The sequence below is a fragment of the Oncorhynchus clarkii genome, chromosome 12 (genome assembly GCF_045791955.1).
Source record: "Oncorhynchus clarkii lewisi isolate Uvic-CL-2024 chromosome 12, UVic_Ocla_1.0, whole genome shotgun sequence".
Classification (NCBI taxonomy): domain Eukaryota; kingdom Metazoa; phylum Chordata; class Actinopteri; order Salmoniformes; family Salmonidae; genus Oncorhynchus; species Oncorhynchus clarkii.
In genome coordinates, this window is record NC_092158.1 from 38,469,092 (window position 1) to 38,492,066 (window position 22,975).

The 22,975-nt window shown below is 42.7% G+C and overlaps 1 protein-coding gene across 2 annotated transcripts in view; it reads left to right on the forward strand.

Annotated features, from left to right (window-relative positions):
- Positions 1-254: 254 nt before the first annotated feature.
- LOC139423157 (syntaxin-1A-like) overlaps positions 255-22,975 on the forward strand; it is a 34,497-nt gene continuing 11,776 nt past the window's right edge. Inside the window, exons 1-6 of one of the 2 annotated variants that reach the window (XM_071174857.1) lie at positions 255-398; positions 11,145-11,222; positions 13,912-14,011; positions 17,724-17,798; positions 21,014-21,087; positions 21,225-21,333. In XM_071174857.1, coding sequence (XP_071030958.1) covers positions 369-398; positions 11,145-11,222; positions 13,912-14,011; positions 17,724-17,798; positions 21,014-21,087; positions 21,225-21,333 — 466 coding nt within the window. In that variant the 5' untranslated portion in view covers positions 255-368. The remainder of the gene's footprint in view (positions 399-11,144; positions 11,223-13,911; positions 14,012-17,723; positions 17,799-21,013; positions 21,088-21,224; positions 21,334-22,975) is intronic. The other variant, XM_071174856.1, reaches the window with a different exon arrangement.

A 22,975-nucleotide genomic window follows, 5' to 3' on the forward strand; every position in this document is an offset into this window, starting at 1 on the left:
TGAATGCCAGTTTTTATTCTTCATAATCTGTAAAGGAGGCCCATTTAAAATGTGTCTGCTATATTGTAGTCTGTACCATGCAATTTGTTTCTCTTTTAATCCTCAAAGCGGGTATCGTGATATTCATCTCTGCGAAAAGAATTACGATTTTTTTTGTTTGTTGAAGTGATATTTCTAATACATTGATGTCAAGGAAATTCATGACATTTTGTGCCTCGAGATTATCGCGCGCTCTCGATTGATCTACACCCCTTGCGCGCGCCCGCTGCTCTCTTCACGGAAAATAAAATAAAACCCTGACTCGAGAGTACGGATATAAGGAGCATCAACCTAGTTGTAGAAACAAGTGGAAAAGTTGTTCATTCACGATGAAGGACCGTACACACGAGCTAAGGGTGGTAAGTGATTATATTTGTAATTCTACCCTACAGTATTCAAGACCCCAGAAGCAAACGGTGGTTATTCGGAGGGGTTGGGCGGAAGATGCGCCTCACTTATTTCGTGGGAGTTGGAAAGCAGTTGTTTTAGAGTAGAACATATTTTTAAAGTATTTATTGTCATTTCATAACAATGATGTACATTTCTGGGGATCCGTTTTGCTAAGTAGGCTATCAAGGTAAAACTTGTTCCACACGTCCATATGGAAACGCAACGTGTGAGAGGACGGTGAAAACATTGGCACCCGTCAGGTGTCGTAGAATGTTGTCCTTTAGGATAGTTGTTGTACATTATCTTTATATGGGAATTGTTCATAAAAGCGCGAGTGAAACTTTTTTCCCCCCAATGTGATTTCACTTGTAGTCTAGCCAGTGTGCCAAATTATTAATGAATTAGCTTCTAGCTTCAGCCCTATAGAAAACGGTGTATTAACTATTATTTTATTAACTTGCCTTCTCCGAATGTGTAGTGCTTTACTTTTCCCCTTAATTCCACATAGGCTAGTTGTATTTTATCGGATAGGCTATATCCAAGTGTTTATTAACGATCTTGAGTCAATTAACATCTCAGTGAAACCTTACTAACATTTTAAATCACGTTCATCTTGAGATAGAATTCAGACTCCTTGACTTTTTCAACATTTTGTTACTTTACAGCCTTATTCTAAAATGTTTACATACAAAAACAGAAACAGAAATACCATATTTACATACCTATTCAGACCCTTTGCTATGAGACTCGAAATTGAGCTTGGGTGCATTCTGTTTCCGTTGAACATCATTGATATGTTTCTACAATTTGATTGGAGTCCACCTGGGTAAATTCAATTGATTGGACATGATTTGGAAAGGCACACAACTGTCTACAAAAGGTACCACAGTTGACAATGCATGTAACAGCTAAACCAAGCCATGAGGTATAAGGAATTGTCCATAGAGCTCCGAGACAGGATTGTGTCAAGGCACAGATCTGGGGAAGGGTACCAATAAATGTCTGCAGCATTGAATGTCCCCAAGAACACAGTGCCTTCCATCATTCGGAAATGACAGAGCTCCAGAGTTCATCTGTGTGGATGGGAGAACCTTCCAGAAGGACAACCATATCTGCAGCACTCCACCAATCAGGCCCTTATGATTGAGTGGCCAGATGGAAGCCACTCCTTAGTAAAATGCACATGACAGCCTGCTTGGAGTTTGCCAAAAGGCACCTAAAGGACTCTCAGACCATGATAAACAAGATTCTCTGGTCTGATGAAACCAAGATTGAACTCTTTGGCCTGAATGCCAAGCGTCACGCCTGGAGGAAACCTGGCACAATCCCTAAGGTGAAGCATGATGTTGGCAGTATCATGCTGTGGTGATGTTTTTAAGCTGTAGGGACTGGGAAATTGGTCAGGATCGCTGCAAAAATGAATGGAGCAAAGTACAGAAAGATCCTTGATGAAAACCTGCTCCAGAGTGCTCAAGACCTCAGACTTCGGGGGGCGAAGATTCACCTTCCACCACGACAACAACCCTAAGCACAAAGCCAAGACAAGGCAGTAGTGGCTTTGGGACAAGTCTCTGAATGTCCTTGAGTGGCCCAGCCAGAGGCCGGACATGAACCCGATCCAACATCTTTGAAAATACTTAAAAATGTCTGTGCAGCAACGTTCCCCATCCAACCTGACAGAGCTTGAGAGAATCTGCAGAGAAGAATGGAAGAAACTCCCCAAATACAGGCGTGCCAAGCTTGTAGCGTCATATCCAAGAAGACTCAAAGCTGTAGTCGCTGCCAAAGGGGCTTCAACAAAGTACTGAGTAAAGGTCTGAATACTTATGTAAATCTTATGTCAATTTTTGTAAAAAAAATAAAAAAATATTAAAAAATAAAAGAGACCCGTTATTGCTTTGTGATTATGGCTATTGTGTGTAGATTGAGGGGATTTAATCACATTTTAGAATAAGGCTGTCACGTAACAATGTAGAAAATGTCAAGGGGTCTGAATACTTTCCGAAGGCACTATCACTTTAGCGCTTCCTTTCTATCTCACACACACAGTGGGGGGAAAGGGGGCATTCCTCAGGTCTCAGAGGAGCTGCGTTAGCATCTGTGGATGACAGTCGACACCTGGTTTCTCCCTGAGAGGTACCACACTGACCAATCACAGTCCGTCTCACATGAGTGATATCCCAAATGTAATCTAGGAATGGTTTCACAGATGGTCAAGATTTTTCTTTTTATAGAGGGGGACAATTTCTTACATACACTACATGGCCAAAAGACACCCCTTCAAATTAGTGGATTCAGCTATTTCAGTCACACCCGTTGCTGACGTGTATAAAATCTAGCACACAGCCATGTGATCTCCATTGAAAAACATTGGCAGAAGAATGGCCTGTACTGAAGAGCTCAGTGACTTTCAATGTGGCACTGTCATAGGATGGCACTTTTACAACAAGGCAGTTTGTCAAATTTCTCCCCTGCTAGAGCTGCTCCTGTCATCTGTAAGTGCTGTTATTGTGAAGTGGAAACATCTAGGAGCAACAATGGCTCAGTCACGAAGTGGTAAGCCACACAAGCTCACAGAACGCGACCGCCGAGTTTTGAAGCGCGTAGTGTGTAAAAATCATCTGTCCTCGGTTGCAACACTCACTACTGAGTTCCAAACTACCTCTGGATGCAACTTCAGCACAATAACTGTTCGTCGGGAGCTTCATGAAATGGGTTTCCATGGCCGAGCAGCTGCACACAAGCCTAAGATCACCATGCTCAATGCCAAGCGTCGGCTGGAGTGGTGTAAAGCTCGCTGCCATTGGAGCAGTGAACTTTGGAGCAGTGGAAATGAGTTCTCTGGAGTGATTAATCACGCTTCACCATCTGGCAGTCTGATGGACAAATCTGGGTTTGGCGGATGCCAGAAGGACTATACCTGCCCGAATGCATATTGCCAACTGTAAAGTTTGGTCGAAAGACGAATAATGGTCTGGGGCTGTTTTTCATGGTTTGGCTAGGCCCCTTAGTTCCAGTGAAGGGAAATCTTAACGCTACAGATTACAATGACATTCTAGACGATTCTGTTCCAAATTTGTGACAAAAGGTTGGGGAAGGCCCTTTCCTGTTGCAGCATGACAATGCCACGTGTACAAAGCAAGGTCCATACAGAAATGGTTTGTGAGATTGGTGTGGAAGATCTTGACTGGCCTGCACAGAGGCCTGACCTGAACTCAATCAAAAACCTTTGGGAGGAATTGGAAGGCCGTCAGCGAGCCAGGCCTAATCGCCCAACATCAGTGCACAACTTCACTAATGCTCTTGTGGCTGAATAGAAGCAAGTCCCCCCAGCAATGTTCCAAAATCTAGTGGAAAGCCTTCCCAGAAGAGTGGAGGCTGTTATAGCAGCAAAGGGGGGACCAACTCTATATTAAGGCCCATAATTTTAGAATGAGATTTTCAACGAGCAGTTGTCCACATACTTTTGGTCATGCAGTGTATGACTGCCCAGTCATTGTTAAACCTCTACATTAAGTTCAAATCCATTTCAGGCTCCACAGCTTGCTGCTATTAAAAAAGCCATTTCACACTGGAACGTCATGCTGCGGTGGCTGTTAAACACCACAAGACATAGCATGACTGGAGGGTGATATTTCCTCTCATATTCAGTGCAATAATGAGTTGCAGTCACTGTCCAATGTTCTGTGGTGCTGAATTTCAACAGTTTGGGATTCTGTCACTGTCCATGGTGCTGACATATCAGCTATTAGATTGATTTGTTTACATCAGGCATTTTACATGTGACAAAGTCACCACAATACATTTTCCAGACATCAAAAGTGGTCTAATGGTGAGATCCACTTCCTAAGCCAACTGTTGAGTAGATCCAGCTACACCTAAATCCGTAATTAGTTTCATCTTCCCAAATTATGCAGTGTCTAACTTCATCTCTACTCAATGTTGCTTCTGAGTTGTTCAGTGTAGGAAGACATGCTGTGACTCTGTGTGTGTGGATTCTGGAGATGACTGCTATGAATTGAATTAGCTGTTTTTGAGACCATAGGAAGCCAATGGAATTGGTTATAGATGGTTTTGTGTATTCAGATCCTGTAGCCCGCCAATGGGGTAATGCATTATTATCACCTTTGCCATGCCCTGCATGCATCTGACTGGATATGGGGGTCTGAGAGAACTTGGTGCCGGTGTGGAATCATCACACAGGCATTTGATTCAAAAAGTGTACGGCATGGGTGGGTATGTTGTCCAATCGGGCTAGGAATTGCCAGGGACCTCACGATACTTTGATGGCGATACGAGATACACTACCGTTCAAAAGTTTGGGGTCACTTAGAAATGTTCTTGTTTTTGAAAGAAAATACTTTTTTTGTTCCTTTTTAAAATAACATCAAATTTATCAGAAATACAGTGTAGACATTGTTAATGTTGTAAATGACTATTGTACCTGGAAACGGCAGATAATTTTTTTAAATGGAATATCTACATGGGCATACAGAGGCCAATTATCAAGTACTAGTTTGAGAAACAACCTCCTCATGAGTCCTCAACTGGCAGCTTCATTAAATAATACCCGCAAAACACCAGTGTCAACGTCAACTGTGAAGAGGCGACTCCGGGATGCTGGCCTTCTAGGTAGTTCCTCTGTCCAGTGTTCTTTTGCCCATCTTAATCTTTTATTTTTATTGGCCAGTCTGAGATATGGCTTTTTATTTGCAACTCTGCCTAGAAGGCCAGCATCCCGGAGTCGCCTCTTCACTGTTGACGTTGAGACTGGTGTTTTGCGGGTACTATTTAATGAAGCTGCCAGTTGAGGACTTGTGAGGCATCTGTTTCTTAAACTAGACACTCTAATGTACTTGTCCTCTTGCTCAGTTGTGCACTGGGGCCTCCCACTCCTCTTTCTATTCTGGTTAGAGCCAGTTTGCGCTGTTCTGTGACGGGGGTAGTACACAGCGTTGAACGAGAACTTCAGTTTCTTGGCAATTTCTCGCATGGAATAGCCTTCATTTCTCAGAACAAGAATAGACTGACGAGTTTCAGAAGAAAGATCTTTGTTTCTGGCCATTTTGAGCCTGTAATCGAACCCACAATTGCTGATGCTCCAGATACTCAACTGGTCTAAGGCCAGTTTTATTGCTTCTTTAATCGGCACAACCGTTTTCAGCTGTGCACAGCTAACATAATTGCAAAAGTTTTTTCTAATGATTAGCCTTTTTAAAATGATAAACTTGAATTAGCTAACACAACGTGCCATTGGAACACAGGAGTGATGGTTGCTGATAATGGGCCTATGTAGATATTCCATAAAAAATCTGCCGTTTCCAGCTACAATAGTAATTTACAACATTAACAATGTCTACACTGTATTTCTGATCAATTTGATGTTATTTTAATGGAAAAAAATGTGCTTTTCTTTCAAAAACAAGGACATTTCTAAGTGACCCCAAACTTTTGAACGGTAGTGTATATTGCGGTGCTCACAATTCTATATGTATTGCAACTTGATGCTGTAATTTTATTGCGATTCGATGTTCCAACCATATTGCTCACAATATGTCTGCTGCAGATGGACGAGAGCCATGAGAAAACAATCAGTCATGGATATGAAATCCCTATCCCAGTCTGTTGTTCCCACATGCTTCAAGAGGACCACCATTGTTTCTGTAAACGACTCAGTTACTTCCGTCATCATGAAGTGCTTTGAGAGACTAGTCAAGGACCATATCATCTCCACCCTACCTGACACCCTAGACCCACTCCAATTTGCTTACCGCCCAAATAGGTCTACAGACGATGCAATCTCAACCACACTGCACACTGCCCTAACCCATCTGGACAAGAGGAATACCTATGTGAGAATGCTGTTCATCAACTACAGCTCTGCATTTAACACCATAGTGCCCTCCAAGCTCGTCATCAAGCTCGAGACCCTGGGTGCAACTGGATACTGGACTTCCTGACGGGCCGCCCCCAGGTGGTGAGGGTAGGCAACAACATTTCCACCCCGCTGATCCTCAACACTGGGGCCCCACAAGGGTGCGTTCTGAGCCCTCTCCTGTACTCCCTGTTCACCCACGACTGCGTGGCCACGCACGCCTCCAACTCAATCATCAAGTTTGCGGACGACACAACAGTGGTAGGCTTGATTACCAACAACGACGAGACGGCCTACAGGGAGGAGGTGAGGGCCCTCGGAGTGTGGTGTCAGGAAAATAACCTCACACTCAACGTCAACAAAACTAAGGAGATTATTGTGGACTTCAGGAAACAGCAGAGGGAACACCCCCCTATCCACATCGATGGAACAGTAGTGGAGAGGGTAGTAAGTTTTAAGTTCCTCGGCGTACACATCACAGACAAACTGAATTGGTCCACCCACACAGACAGCATCGTGAAGAAGGCGCAGCAGCGCCTCTTCAACCTCAGGAGGCTGAAGAAATTCGGCTTGTCACCAAAAGCACTCACAAACTTCTACAGATGCACAATCGAGAGCATCCTGTCGGGCTGTATCACCGCCTGGTACGGCAACTGCTCCGCCCACAACCGTAAGGCTCTCCAGAGGGTAGTGAGGTCTGCACAACGCATCACCGTGGGCAAACTACCTGCCCCCCAGGACACCTACACCACCCAATGTCACAGGAAGGCCATAAAGATCATCAAGGACAACAACCACCCGAGCTACTGCCTGTTCACCCCGCTATCATCCAGAAGGCGAGGTCAGTACAGGTGCATCAACGCTGGGACCGAGAGACTGAAAAACAGCTTCTATCTCAAGGCCATCAGACTGTTAAACAGCCACCACTAACATTGAGTGGCTGCTGCCAACACACTGACTCAACTCCAGCCACTTTAATAATGGGAATTGATGGGAAATGATGTAAAATACATCACTAGCCACTTTAAACAATGCTACCTAATATAATGTTTACATACCCTACATTATTCATCTCATATGTATATGTATATACTGTACTCTATATCATCTACTGCATCTTTATGTAATACATGTATCACTAGCCACTAACTATGCCACTTTGTTTACATACTCATCTCATATGTATATACTGCACTCAATACCATCTACTGTATCTTGCCTATGCCGCTCTGTACCATCACTCATTCATATAACTTTATGTACATATTCTTTATCCCCTTACACTTGTGTCTATAAGGTAGTAGTTTTGGAATTGTTAGCTAGATTACTTGTTGGTTATTACTGCATTGTCGGAACTAGAAGCACAAGCATTTCGCTACACTCGCATTAACATCTGCTAACCATGTGTATGTGACAAATAAAATTTGATTTGATTTGAAATGCTGAAAACAAATTGGCTCTCTATTGAAATAGGAGATGGGGCTCCCGAGTGTCGTAGCGGTCTAAGGCACTGCATCTCGGTGCTAGAGGTGTCACTACAGACCCTGGTTCGATTCCAGGCTGTATCACAACTGGCCATGATTGGGAGTCTCATAGTGCGGCGCACAATTGGTCCAGCATCGCCCGGGTTAGGGTTTGGCCGGAGTAGGCCGTCACTGTAAACTGAATTGCCTGGTTAAAGAAAATAAAACAAGCAATGAAGGACAAATACTGATGTTTTGATGCAGGTACAGACAACTAGCGTAAAAAGAATATCGCCATGTTGTCAAAACAATACGATGTATTGTCAAAATTAATATCCCGATATGTATTCGATTGTATTTTTTTACATTTTCCCCCTGATCACTATTGTCCGATGGTTAGAGTGCTATACCAATGCTGTTCTTAGTTGTTTGAGATCTTGGTGTATTCTCAGAGATGCATCATGTATGTTAGTGTATGCCAGTGTTGAATTGTGTATTCACTGGTGCCCATTATGAAAACCTCTAGATACTGTACTTCTCAAGGGCCTCTCGTAGATTGTAGAACAGCATAAAGCAATGGGATTGTCCAAACTGCCCATGGCCAGTTCTTGGTTAGTATATAATGCTTACATGTTGTCTGCATAATATCTTTAATATCTCAGCTATGACACTTCTTTAATGTTATTGATGGTTCCTTTTGACCACTTGAAATATTATGTAACACTTGCCAGTGACAGCATTGACTGCTTTCTCTGAGTGTGATGATGAGTGTGCAGATGGAGCTGGTTAGAGTGAGTCGGCAGAACGGCGGTCGTGACAAGGCATGTCCTCCCTAACCATAGAGCGGGGGGTGGGGGGGGGGTGGGGGGGGGGGTGGAGTGGTCACCCCTCTTTCTATCGCCCTCTCTTTCTCTTTCATGTGTGAGAGGAGGGTGTGTGTGTGGGTGAGAGGACTGTGTTTGCATGTGTGGGGGTTTTTTGTGTCGTGGAACGTGTAGGCTAATGGAGATAATGTGGTGTCACTGTGGGCTGATGGCTGTAATGACTATGGTGTAGCAGCATAGAGCCAGGAACCCTTGTCTCCCTTCCTGTGCCCTCCCACAGCCTATGTGTAGGAGCAGGATGAGTGTGTGACGGTGAAAACGCTCCCCCACTACTTCCATGGGGACTATTAGGTTCATCATCAACCTCCACCTCTCTTGATGTCAACCATCAATTGTCCTTTTTTTACATTTATTGTGAGACAAAGAATCAAATCTGTGCTTACAAGTAGTCATACCTTGATTACATTTTGAAGATTTTATTATAATGAGTAAAGTCTAAATCCAATATGCTTCTAGATAAGCAGGGTTTACAATGGCATCAATAGCCTGTTTCTGCTAATTGCATTTTGCTCCCAAGTATATTTTCATCCTATTTGCTGGATATCTTTGGAATGATATAATTTGATCTGTCTTCATCTGGTTTCCTGCTTGTTCACTAGCCTTGATGTCTTGGTGTTATTACAGGCGTCTCGAATTCTGGCATGCCAGGCTAGCTTTAAGGCGATATTCATAGAGGCTAATTTCCTTCTGTGGCTGGCTAATGCTTCTCAATAGAGGCCAAAGGTCAGTGGGAATTGGGTGATCAGTGAAAGAAATTGGATATGGGTAGAAAAATGTATTGCCTGATTCAAGCTGTTGAGGTAGCAAAGGCTCTAGTGTTGATAAATTAGCATTTCCCACCCATGTATACCAACACTGTCATTGAGCCTTGAGTTTTTCCACATTTTGTTACATTACTGCCTTATTCTAAAATGAATTACACCCCCCCCCCCCCCCCCCCCCGTATCAATCTACACACAATACCCCATATTGAAAAAGCAAAAACTGTTTTTTAGAAATTGTTGCAAATGTATTAAAAATAAAAAACATATCACATTTGCATAAGTATTCAGACCCTTTTCTCAGTACTTTTTTGAAGCACCTTTGACAGCGATTACAGCCTCGAGTCTTCTTGGGTATAACACCACAGGTTTCGCACACCTGTATTGGGGGAGTTTCTCCCATTATTCTCTGCAGATCCTCTCAAGCTCTGTCAGGTTGAATGGGGAGTGTCGAGGCACAGCTATTTTCAGGTCTCTCCAGAGATGTTCGATTGGGTTCAAGGCTCTGGCTGGGCCACTCAAGGACATTCAGACACTTGTCCCCAAAGCCTGGCTTTGGCTTGGTTTTTGCTCTGACATGCACTGTCAACTGTGGTACATTTTATATAGACAGTTGTGTGCCTTTCCAAATAATGTCCAATCAATTGAATTTACCACAGGTGGACTCAAATCAAGTTGTTAACATCTCAATGATGATCAATGGAAACAGGATGCACCTGAACTCAATTTTGAGTCTCATAGCAAAGGGTCTGAATACAAATACAAGGTATTTCTGTTTTTTTATTTGTAATGTATTTGCAAAAATGTCCAATAACCTGTTTTGCCTTAGTTGTCCCACCTAGCTATCTTAAAGATGCAATATGCAGAAATTGCTCAGCTGAAAAATGATAGTAGTTAGCCTAATTTAATTTTGTGACCAAACAAGCAAGTATAGTGTAGAGAATCATTGTAGCATCTAATCTGCTCTGAAATACATTTTCCATAACCAAAAATATTGTATTTTCAGTTGTTTTGAAGCTTGTGTACAAAACCGAAAGTAAAAGATGAAAAAATGAATTTAAGCACGGGCAGCATAGAAATGGCGCACATAGAACAGATCTACCACTTCTTAGACTTGCTTTCAATTAGAATGACCGATCAATAACTCACATATCTATGTGAATTGTGACAGGTCGCCCAAAAAGTTACATATTGCATCTTTAAGATGAATGCACTAACTGTAAGTCGCTCTAGATAAGATTAATTAAATGCATGAGATGTGACAGAGACAGCATACAGAGGAGGTGAACCCTGACCCTGTGTCCACGTCCTGAACCTCCCCAAGGACCCCCTCTGGTAGAGGAATTAAACATACATGCTTTTAAGGACTCATTGCATCCACCCCCAGCTGCCAAGGTCTATGTGATGAGGATAGCACTTCCTACACGAATCCCCCAGAGAGAGCCATCCTTCCCTGATTTCGCCTTCTTTTTGGGGATCAATCGGATCCTTTGTCATCACAGGCGTCTTTTTCTCTGGCTGCGAATAATTATTTTACTTTGTTGTTGACGTTAGATAAACTAGTAGAGTTGCACTAGGCATGACAAATGTGGAAGTTGCCAGTTCAGTTTTTAAATCTGGTTTTCAGGCTCTAGGCAGATGGTCTTTTGATGCTTTTTAGATGCATTTTCTACATCCACATTTTGAAAATGTATTCATTTCTGTTAATATTACCTTGTCTATGCACCTTTAGGGGAAGGAGACTGAGGAAGAAGATGATGTGGCAGTCAACATGGAAAAAGATCGATTTATGGATGAGTTCTTTGTACAGGTAAGCCCCAGGTGTGTGTGTGTGAGCGGCAAGTGCTCTGTCTATGTACACCACTGAGATGTACACAGGCACTGCACAGGACAGCTAAATCAGAAATTCTGAGGTCCATTCAATTATACAAAACATTGTTCATCAAGTGCCTTTTATATTTCTGCTGAATACTTGTAATTTAGCTAAGAGGTCCAATTAGCATAATCTAAAGTTGCAAAGAAGAACCCTGTATTCGAGGTTAAATAACAATGTGTTGAAGCAACGTTTGGCTTGCCTTCTTCTCCCACCATTTGCATCTTACTCTTTTACACTGGTTTAATCTTAACGTACACAGCAGCCGACTGTGGGCCATATCGTTTTTTTTTGGTGCAACATATATGTCTCAGTGCTGGCACAGGAACAGATTTGGTACAAATGTGGGATATGAGCACTAGGGGAGAGTTGGCACTTTGACTATGGGCAGGTCTAGCATTTTTACACTGAACATATGGTTAGGTATGGCAACCAGACCTGGCCTACTTGTGGACCCTAATTTCAAGTGGTAACTGGGCCAAATGTTCAGTGGTTCTTGTAGATTTGGGGCAGAAAACAAAACCCACCAGCAGCATTTACACAAATATAGGCTAACTCCTTTAGCATTAGCATTGGTTTCCGTGGACAGGAAAAGGCATGGAAGGTTCTACCTAGGGCAGCACAATTAATCAAATTCATAACGAAATCACAATATTTACATGTTCAATATCCATATTGCACGAGATCCATATCGCATGCAATATTTTGAAATGCATCTCAGCTGCATGTAACGTCCGTTTCTATAGTTTACTCCGTTTTCTTTGTCTTGCGGCTGCTTCCCACAAACACCAAGCCCCGCCCCCTGTCACTCAAGCAGCACAGTTCCTCCTCTGTTAGATTCAATATCATACTGGATACCGTTCTGTTGGGTGATATGGAGTCAACCTATTGTTCCAAACAAGAACGGTGCTGTTTTCTTCTTTGCGTCTTAATATACACTGTAAGTCATTATATTTCTATGATTCCAACACTTTACTCAAGTGTTTTGATCTATATCGTGTGTCAAATCACAATATTTGGTAAAGAAATCACTATTATATATTTTTTTTTGCCCATATCGTGCAGCCCTAGTTCAGCCTCACCTGTAAGTGGTGCTGACTCTGAGTTGAGGATTTAATCTGTAATTCAGCTGGAGTTGATCCTGTTTCTAACATTAGCTACTTCCATAACTGAACAGGCCCTTGTTATGCGTGAAGCAGCGGGGTTGCCATGTTTGTGCTCAGCATTTGAGCTCTGAAGTCGATACATCTCACTGTAGGTAGGCAAAGTCTTGCGCTCCCAATTACAGATGTTCAAGCTCCTGCGTCATTACTTCAGACACATCTTCCGCGAGCAGTCCTCTTCCAAAGTAAGGGATCAGTCAGCAAAGAGCCCATACCGTATCGAGATACACATCAAGCCATCAAACATAGGCCTCTATGGGGGTGGGGCTTGGTGCTATCTGAGGACCATAGAAATTATCTATCTGTGTTTTGATATTAGCATGGTACATACAGCACTGTTCTGAACCTGCTGATTTGATTATTTTAGCATCCGATTCCTTACCCTCCGACTGGCTTAATCAAACCTCCCCCTCACCTCTCCCATGATGCACCTCTTCCTATATTCCCAAGACAATGTGTTCTTAAATCAAGTTACCTGATCAAATAAAAGTGGATAAATCAATACATAAATTTAATTTAGCTCTAAGTACAACTTATTCCACAGGGACTGTGATGGTATAATAACTTAAATCCCCTCTGCTCTCCTCTCTCTCATTGAAGTCTTCCTGGCATTGCTTCCTCTACTTTAACAGGCATTTTCCCATCAGGCTGCCCACATGCAGTGTCTGAGCTCTCTAAAAGCACACTTAAATACTACACCATGCTGAGCTGTAGAGGAGCACCATACTCAGCTGAGAATCTCCCTAGCTACCAGGCACTGTGCAGCGTCCGTAGTGGTGGAATATACACATTGACGTAACCAACGTCTCTCTCCTCCACCAGTGATATTTAGACCAGCTCCCTATAGACACACACTGCACGCCGATGACATCACTGAGGCCTATAACTAAGTGTGGTGTGCTGTGATAGGGCTGATAGATATATATTTTTTATTTCACCTTTTTTTAATTAGGCAAGCCATTTCAGAACAAAATCTTATTTGCAATGGCAGCCAAACCCGGACGACGCTGGGCCAATTGTGCGCCGCCCTATGAGACTCCCAATCACGGCCGGATGTGATACAGCCTGGTTTTGAACCACTTGCACTGAGATGCAGTGCCTTAGACCGCTGCGCCACTCAGGAGCCAAATGAATGGAATGGGCCCAATACTGTTTGATATATTTATGACAGTTATATTGAGGGCATATCTACAGAGACTGCATGGGCTACATCAAGTAAAAATCTCTATGTTAGCTTGCCTGTTTTGATTAGGCAATTGGCCTCTAATGTGCTAACAGATTTTGTCTCCCCAAATCTGAGTGATATAACACATTTGTCCAAACAGAAATCATATTAAGTATAGATGTTATGCTTTTTTTTAAAAATGGGCTTCTTTCTGGGTCCTACATCATTACCTGGTCTGCTTGTGGATGGCCTCCTTGAGTGGGCTTGTTGTATAATGTCTCCCTCTCTGTTGTACCAGGTGGAGGAGATCCGAGGCTTCATCGAGGAGCTCTCAGAGAAGGTGGAGGAGGTGAAGAGACAACACAGCGCCATCTTGGCTGCCCCCAATCCTGACGAAAGTAAGTCACTCTTCTCCTCTACTCTTCCTCCCTGGATGAAAGGATGCAAGATGATGGAACAAGAGAGAGGGAAAAGGTAGGTGGTAACCTCCACAGATCATGAAATTAGATTTTTGCGAAATGGTAGGAGGCTATTTGCCTCCTACAGACACACACACGGTCATAGCATACTACCTCTGAACCTCTCTTTCATTACAGCCTAGTTATACATCAAGAGTTATTATCTGTTGAGCCCACATGCTATACTAGCAAGCCCTATGTTACTCTCAACCCGCAATGTATTCTTCTCACACCCTTACTGTTTTCTTATCAGTGATGGGAGCACATGTAATGTGTGAAAAGGAGAGGAGACTCAAACACTGCTTGTTAAGTTCAGGAATTGGAGAATTTACTTGTTGAATTGAGGTGGAGAACAGCCCATTATGTGAATGCCCTGGCATGAGGACTTTGGTGTTGTTGGTGTGGAGTGGTGGCTACTCACACCGTTTATGGAAGGTCACTCACTCTCTGGAGAGACGTGTGTGTGTGTGTGCGCGACGCCACCACACTTACTTTCAGTATGTAAGTTAGTGAGTCAATGTGCCACAACTTCATTTTAATTAGTGTATAAATATCCTTCTGTTTTCTTTGGAAGTTGTAATATAATCATTTAATTGCATTGTATAAAATAATACATGTAGTTATGCATGGCTGCATTTGCCCCCCCCCCCCCCCCCCCGCAAAAATAAAAGTTCCTATTTTTATCAATCAAAAACTGTTAAACATGGCCAATTAAGAGATTTCCCTAATAAGCACTAATCTCCAATGCATTCTGGTTGGCCTTGCAGAGAGGTTCCTTGCAGAGAAGAACCACTGGGCTTAAGGCGCTGATGGAAAAAGAAAAGCCTCCATTTGCATTTATATTCATCGACAGACACGTCAAGTGAAATATTAATACATTCCAATTATAGACTACTCACGTTGGGAAATGTTTCCCCTGGGTTGCATTTGGAGAGAGATGCAATGTTCCATCTCCCATTAAGTCTTATTAGATGAATATTGGTGTAATTACCAAAGCACTCTTGCTAGCGTAGGAAAGTGTCTGTGTTGAATTCACAGTAACACGTATGACATTTCACTGAAGTACAGAGAGAAATGCTTTAATTTGTTGATCTGTTTTGGTGTCATTAGAGAAGTGGCTCCATTTTGAGTATAAGGGGAATCAAAGTGAAGCATGTTCTTCAACTGTCACCGAGTATAAAAATATTTTTTCATCACATTTTCATCACTCAAGGGACACACACACACACACACACACGTCAGATTCAACTCCCCACCCACTCAGCGCTCCAACTAGCATAACATGGATTGTAAGTTCTTTTGAATAAAAGTATCTTATGACCATATTGTTAAGACATTATTGTCACAGTCCATTGGCTACACTACTTGTTTAATGCATAGAGTAATACTCAAGGGCAATGCTACCTTGACTGCTGACTTGCTGTTGAGAGACAGTCAGTCAAACCTACACTTTGTGAAACCTGGCCCTTCAGCAGCTCAATGGAACCCACCTAAACAAGAGGAAGTGTGTTGCATTGATTTGTGTCCACTCTGGAGACACGTTGAGGATGGAGGAAGATAATCCACATAAAATGGAGAGGTAATAATACTGATTACCTCTCTCTAGTCAGTAGTCATTCTTTTGTTTTCAGTTAGACCACCTAATCCATTGGTGTCAAAACATACGGGAGGGCTTGAGTTAAATAAATATCATTCTTTTTTTGAGGGAACACAGTCTCAATTGTCATTGAAATGACTAAAAAAATGAATAGAAACTGTAGAAATGATCATGGGTCTACATGTATACTTCATTCACCCGACCAGCTTGCTAACAGTAATCGAAAAGAATTCTAGACAGTCAGGGAGCAATGAAAATTCCAAAAGTGACAGTAGCCCTTGTGGAAAAATGTGTTTGACACCCCTGCCCTGATCAATAGGGCAGTCACTACCCTAGCGCTACACAGAGAGAGCAGCATGGGTTCAGTTATTTGATGATATGACGATTTTGGCAAGATTTCCTCCAACTTATTGTCTCGTCATGACGTTTGGATGTATTTAAGCCTTAACACGTCTATGTGCTCCCAGGTCACTGTCGAAGTAGAGGAAGAACCCTGCATCATTAATGCAGGTTAGAGAAGACCTTTGCCCCCATTAAAGTGCCGCCGACAGTGACACAAACAAGCTCCTCGTCTGCAACAGATGAACTTGACCTCCCTGTTTTGCCACACACTCAGCCTACCCTCGTTGTCAGGGTTACAGCAGGCAGAAATGAGTTGTCAGAGCCCCATTTTTCTCCACAATTTCGATCTTATCTCAACGGGCTCGGGAGAAGGTTGAGTCATGCTTCCTCTGAAACATGACCCGCATAAACCTCGCTTCTTAACACAATGCCCGCATAACCCGGAAGCCAGCCGCAACAATGTGTCGGAGGAAACACTGTTAAACTGACAACCCAGGTCAGCTTGCAGGTGGCCGGCCTGCCACAAGGAGTCGCTAGAGCACGATGTGCCAAGTAAAGCCCCCCCAGGCCAAACCCCCCCTAACCCGGATGACGCTGGGCCAATTGTGCACTGCCCTATGGGACTCCCGATCACGACCTGTTGTGATACAGCCTGGGTTCGACCTGGGTCTGTAACGACGCCCCTAGCACTGCAGTGCCTTAGACCGCTGCGCCACTCAGGAGGCCCCTGCTGCTGCATTCTGATCAGATGCATGATTAGCGAGAAGAGCCAGGGTTCCTCACACATACCATAACAGAGACGGTCTGTTTTATGCACGCACACATGCAAACACACACAGGTATGCACACACGCACACGACACTCACACTCACCCACTGAAGACAGAGCTGTCTTGGAGCCAAAGGGAGCCTCTTATGTGAATGTCTCTCCTCTCAGCCTCTAGAAGAGAGAATAAAATCTCCAAACGGGGGTTGAGTCTGATTTCTGCAAATCAGGAGGACTACAAGGAGTGTACAGTATATAAAGAACACAGAGCTACACTAACAAGCTATTGTGGGGTCTAGTGGTGGTTTTGGGCCATCACTCTCCTATTCATAATTGATGAGTGGCTGTGGCTGCCTTCCTCTTACTCCAGACATAATTTTTTAGGAGGAATAAAAACAGAAAAGGAGCTTTACCCACACCGAGCTGAAAACACAGGATATATGAGAGAAACATGTAGGAACTCAAACCAACATGTTACTTTCACCTATCCAGTCATTCTAGATCATTAGGGTAAGGATATGAGAACAGGGATCCACTTGTTTTGACTATTGAGACCTAGCCCAAAGTTGTATATAGGGCTTAGAAGTAGGGTGAAATTACCATATCTCTGTGTGGGTGGTGTAGTCTGTGCAGCCCACTGAGAAGATGACTGATGCTGGTAGCTGGCTGATGTGGGACAGGACAGGAACAGGAATTAGGTCATCACCACCAAAGCATCCCTGATCTTCCATTTGATGTGTTATTTTGGTTTATTTAGGATTCTTTTACCCCTCTCAGGAAGATGTATTAGTTTAAACCATTTCAGCATCTGTTGAAATGGCTGGGGTGTTTTGATGTTATTTTCTTTCCTGGAAGAAACCGAAACACACTCACTGTTGCAATCGTGTTGATTTTGTTGGATAAAATTGTGATTTAAATTGTATTTATTTTTTTACTCTGTATCAACAGAAACGAAGGCAGAGCTGGAGCTGCTGATGACGGACATAAAGAAGTTTGCGAACAAAGTGCGCTCCAAGTTAAAAAGTATGTTGCAAACACACTTCCCTCTCTACGCTAAATAATGTTGCCGTCTTTGGCCAGATTCTCTTAAAAAACTAAACCAGGGCCTCGTTTCCTAGTTACTTCAGCATTAGGATGATTGTACCAGATGCATTGTTCTTTACTAGCCAACTTTTGAAGTGTTACCCAAACAAGCAAGTAGAGAGAACGTTCATTGGCTAAGTGCGTTGTCAGACCATGTGTCGATACTGATTAGATTGAAAGAAAAGCAGCGCTGCCCTCGGATCAGCTTTCTCCATTCAAATCTTACCTTAATATTATATTTCACAATACTGACAATGGATCTACTAAGCTGTATGGATTTTTTTAAAAGAAAGTCATGCCAAGGATCATTTTGCCATTTGATTTTATATTTAAAAAATGATTTGATGGAAAAAAAAGTTTGGCCTTACTGCTATTAGCCCATACAAATGCATTGAATAACAGATTCACTACATGGAACAACAGATAGTCCCCCCCCCCTAAAGGAAGTGTGTTCTGAAATGTCTGTCCTATATCTGAGAGATAAGAAAGATGAGGAAACATGTTTATTTTTGTTTTTACATGTATTTAGCCCATTATTTTTGCCACTATACAGTCTAAGCTGGGTGTTTCGACTAAACCTATATGGAATTGTTTTAAGAAGGTCATATCAAGGATAATTTTGCCATTTGATTTAGAATTTTAAGAAGTATTTTTTAAGTATAAAAAATGTTTTGGGCCTTACTGCTATTAGGCCATACAATAGCATTGAATAACAAATTCACTACATGAAACAGATAGTCCTGCCCCAAAAAATCTAAAGGAAATTTGTTCTGAAGTGTCTGTCCAATATCTGGTAAGATAATCTATAAAATCAGGAACCATTTTTAATTTTTTTTTTTTTTTTTTTACATGTGTTTAACACCTTATTTTTTATTTTTTTTACCCTCGATCGGACCACCGTTAGCCTATCCATTGTTACATAATGAAAGGTGTGAACCTATAATAGGCTGTTTGTTTCCCTGGTTGAGATGATGAGCTGATTTGGGCCATCAGTTGATTGACAGATGTAGGCGTACTGTACAACGAAAAACTTTCTTCCACTGTGGATGCTCGTTTACATTTTCTAGTTAGGCTATGTATAATTTGTCAATATACATACTGAACAAAAATATAAACGCAACATGTAGAGTGTTGGTCCCCCATGTTTCATGAGCTGAAATAAAATGTCCCAGAAATGTTTTTCAAATTTTGTGTGCACATTTGTTTTCATCACTGTTAGTGAGTATTTTCCCTTTGCCAAGATAATCCATCCAGCTGACAGGTGTGACATATCAAGAATCTGATTAAACAGCATGATCATTACATAGATGCACCTGGTGCTGGGACAATAAAAGGCCACTCTAAAATGTGCTGTTTTGTCACAATACAATTCCTCAAGTTTTGAGGGAGCGTGCAATTGACATGCTGACTGCAGAAATGTCCACCAGAGCTGTTGCCAGAGAATTTGTTCATTTCTCTACCATAAGCCACCTCCAACGTCATTTTAGAGAATTTGGCAGTACGTCCAACCGGCCTCACAACCACAGACCACGTGTGCCCAGGACCTCCACTTCCGGCTTCTGTACCTACGGGATAGTCTGAGACCAGCCACCCGGTTAGCTGATGAAACTGAGGAATGTATTTCTGTCTGTAATAAAACCCTTTTGTGGTGGAAAAACTCATTCTGATTGGCTGGACCTGGTTCCCCAGTGGGTGGGCCTGGCTCCCCAGTGGGTGGGCCTTTGCCCTCCCATGGCTGTGCCCCTGCCGAGTCATGTGAAATCCATAGATTGGGGCCTAATTTATTTATTTAAATTGACTGATTTCCTCATATGAACTGTAACTCAGTAAAATCGTTGAAATTGTTGCATTTTGCATTTATATTTTTTTGTATAGTTCTGGTCTTTGGTGTGGATTGAAAGCCCGTATTGTGTGTGTCTTTTTAATATTTTATTTCTTAAAGCTGTCAAGATGTTTTATGTATTTGAGCCTATCAAAAGACGATCTGGTTGGGCTGAGACGATTCATTTTACTTCTTGAAAACATTGAAATAAATGCTATTTGTCCCAACGCTGGGCATGAACTCGGAGCACTCTGCTTAGACCAGTGCCCTACGGCAGTGCACAATGCTCTAGCAAGCACTAAGAATACTATGAAGACTGATGATACAGAGACATGTCGTTGCATAGCCCTAACCATAACCACTCTGAATTAATGCCTAAACTCCTAACCTTTTAAGTTGTTCCTGTTTTAAGCCTGTAACCATTAATGTGTCAAAAATAGACTTTGGAAGAGAGAGGCCCAACTCTGCGGAAAATCTGACTCCCTCCAGCAGATGGTGTTTTAAAAAATAAAATAAAATGTTCACCCACCAAGCAAGGTGTTTTTGTTTGGAGGTCAATGAGAGAGTGTCGAATTTGGTCAACAACAAAAAATGAATGTCTCCCATTGTTAGGGCTAAGAGACATGTATCTTGTCAGAATAGCCATAATCTTTGCCGTTCATCCAAAGGGCAGTGTGCCGGATTCGGATGCCAACTCTGGCATATGTGTGTCGGGTCAGTGGCTGTAACTGCTGGACCACACAGGTATTGAGTCTGCCTATTGCTTGTCTTCAACATTTAATAAAACAATTGCTCTAAAACAACAGATTTCCCTTAACGAAAAATACATCTACAAATATGTAAATGTTTTATAATCTACATAAGAATTCACAAGAGATGTGCTGAAGCCTGCATTTAGCCTATGTAAAGTACAATGTACATTAGGTACGGTACTGCATTTTATATACTAACACCACTTCCAGCTGCCCACTGGCGGCGATTCTAAATATTTATTCAGATATTAAAATCATCCTGCTGCAAGATTATTTTACTCCTGTGACGAAAGGGGTCAAATGAAGCTCTAACAATGCATTTTGGCTGCTCTATGAGTGGCCTGGATCACTCATCTGGATCACTCGTAGATGTGCATGGGTTTCAAGAGCCACGTTACTAACAAAGGCTCTGGGAAACACCTTGGCTACTAATGATCCATCGTAAGAAGGTTCTAACGATGATCTTAACGCTACGAAGGCTCTGGGGGAAACGAGGCCCAGGTTCTTCATTAATTAGACCTTCTGAATAAATGCTACTGGTAATGGTAGATGAATTCTCCTTCTCGCTCTGTTCCCTACAGGCATTGAACAGTCCATAGAGCATGAGGAGGCTTTAAGCAGGTCGTCTGCAGATCTGAGGATACGTAAGACACAGGTGGGTTATGCTATATATAGCAGGGACTTTCAAATCTGAGTCTGGAGTTTTCAGGATTGGAGTTGCCATCCCTGCTGTACTGTGTAACTCTAGTCTAGTGAATATTGGAAAACTCATCCTGCATCATTCCCTACCAGCATTCCACGTTGTCTCGGAAGTTTGTGGAGGTGATGTCAGAGTATAATGCCACGCAGTCGGACTACCGGGAACGCTGCAAGGGCCGCATCCAAAGACAACTGGAGATTAGTGAGTGTGCTCTCTCTCTGTGTGTGTGTGCCTGATATTCTCTTATCAGGAATTGTGATATGATGTTAGCATTACAGAGTACATAGTTACACGAATAAATGGGTTGATTTGGCTTTATTTCCCCCATCCAACATTTTGTTCGTCTATTTTTACCCTTTTTTTTCTCCCCAATTTCATGGTATCCAATTGTTTTAGTAGCTACTATCTTTGTCTCATCGCTACAACTCCCGTACGGGCTCGGGAGAGATGAAGGTTGAAAGTCACACAACCCAACCAAGCCGCACTGCTTCTTAACACAGCGCCATCCAACCCGGAAGCCAGCCGCACTAATGTGTCGGAGGAAACACCGTGCACCTGGCAACCTTGGTTAGTGCACACTGCGCCCGGCCCGCCACAGGAGTCGCTGGTGCGCGATGAGACAAGGATTTCAGGCCAAACCCTCCCTAACCCGGACGACGCTAGGCCAATTGTGCGTCGCCCCACGGACCTCCCGGTCGAGGCCGGTTACGACAGAGCCTGGGCGCGAACCCAGAGTCTCTGGTGGCACAGCTGGAGCTGCAGTACAGCGCCCTTAACCACTGTGCCACCCGGGAGGCTTATTTTATGCATTCTTAATAGTGGCTGGGATTCATAATGGTTTGGGTGTTGATGTGTATGCTAATTTTATTAGCATATAATTATGTAGAATGCATCTGTTCACATGCATGATTCAAGGCCGCGTTTCATGAGTAATGGAAGACAGGTAGATCATATAAACTTTAGGGCTGTGTAGTCAACTTTGATCAGGACAACCCCATTGGTGACCCGTGTGTGTGTGTGTTTTGCAAATGTGTGTGTGTTTCACAGGAGGTTGGTGGAACCTTAATAGGGGAGGATGGGATCGTGGCAATGACTAGAGCGGAATCAGTGGAATGGTATAATATACATCAAACACATGGTTTGATGCCATTCCATTTGCTCTGTTTCAGCCATTATTTTGAGCTGTCCACTCCTCAGCAGCCTTTACTGGTGTGGTTTGCATAATGAGGGCTATGAGAATCGCCTCATGTATTAAGACGCTCTTTAAATTGTTTCATCTGGTAGAACCTTGTTGTTTCCGGAAAAGGTGTGTGAGAGTGACTGGGAAATCAAGCCAATGCTTGAGATATTGATCCGGTTAATTTAAAAAGCCATCATGGGAATAGCAGTAAACAAGGTGAGGGCACCGACGTCATTTTAATATCCTTTTTTAAATGAATTTCTCCACTCACTCATGCAGTTTAGACTGTGTTTAATAAACCTTGAAGCGATCATCGAAACAGTTTTCCGGTTTTCTCTGGCTGGAGGTGTGTATGTCGCACTGTAATTTCAGCTCCAGATGACGGTAGTGAGGAGATAACACCCTTAGGGGTTTATTGAGCAGAATATAATATAAACACTGAAGTCACTCAGGCTGGAAGCAAATGACGTGAGGCAGAATGGGGAAAGATTGACTCTGAAGTGATTAGAGATGTAGAGACAAGCTCCTCTTGAGTTCTCCAACAAGTTTCACTATTGGAGAAGTGTGGGGATACCAAAATAGCTTCTTGTGGTTAGATGATTCTTCTTTTTCTTGGTCCTTCATCTAAAACTTCTACATTAGCATCATGGTGTTATGGCTTAT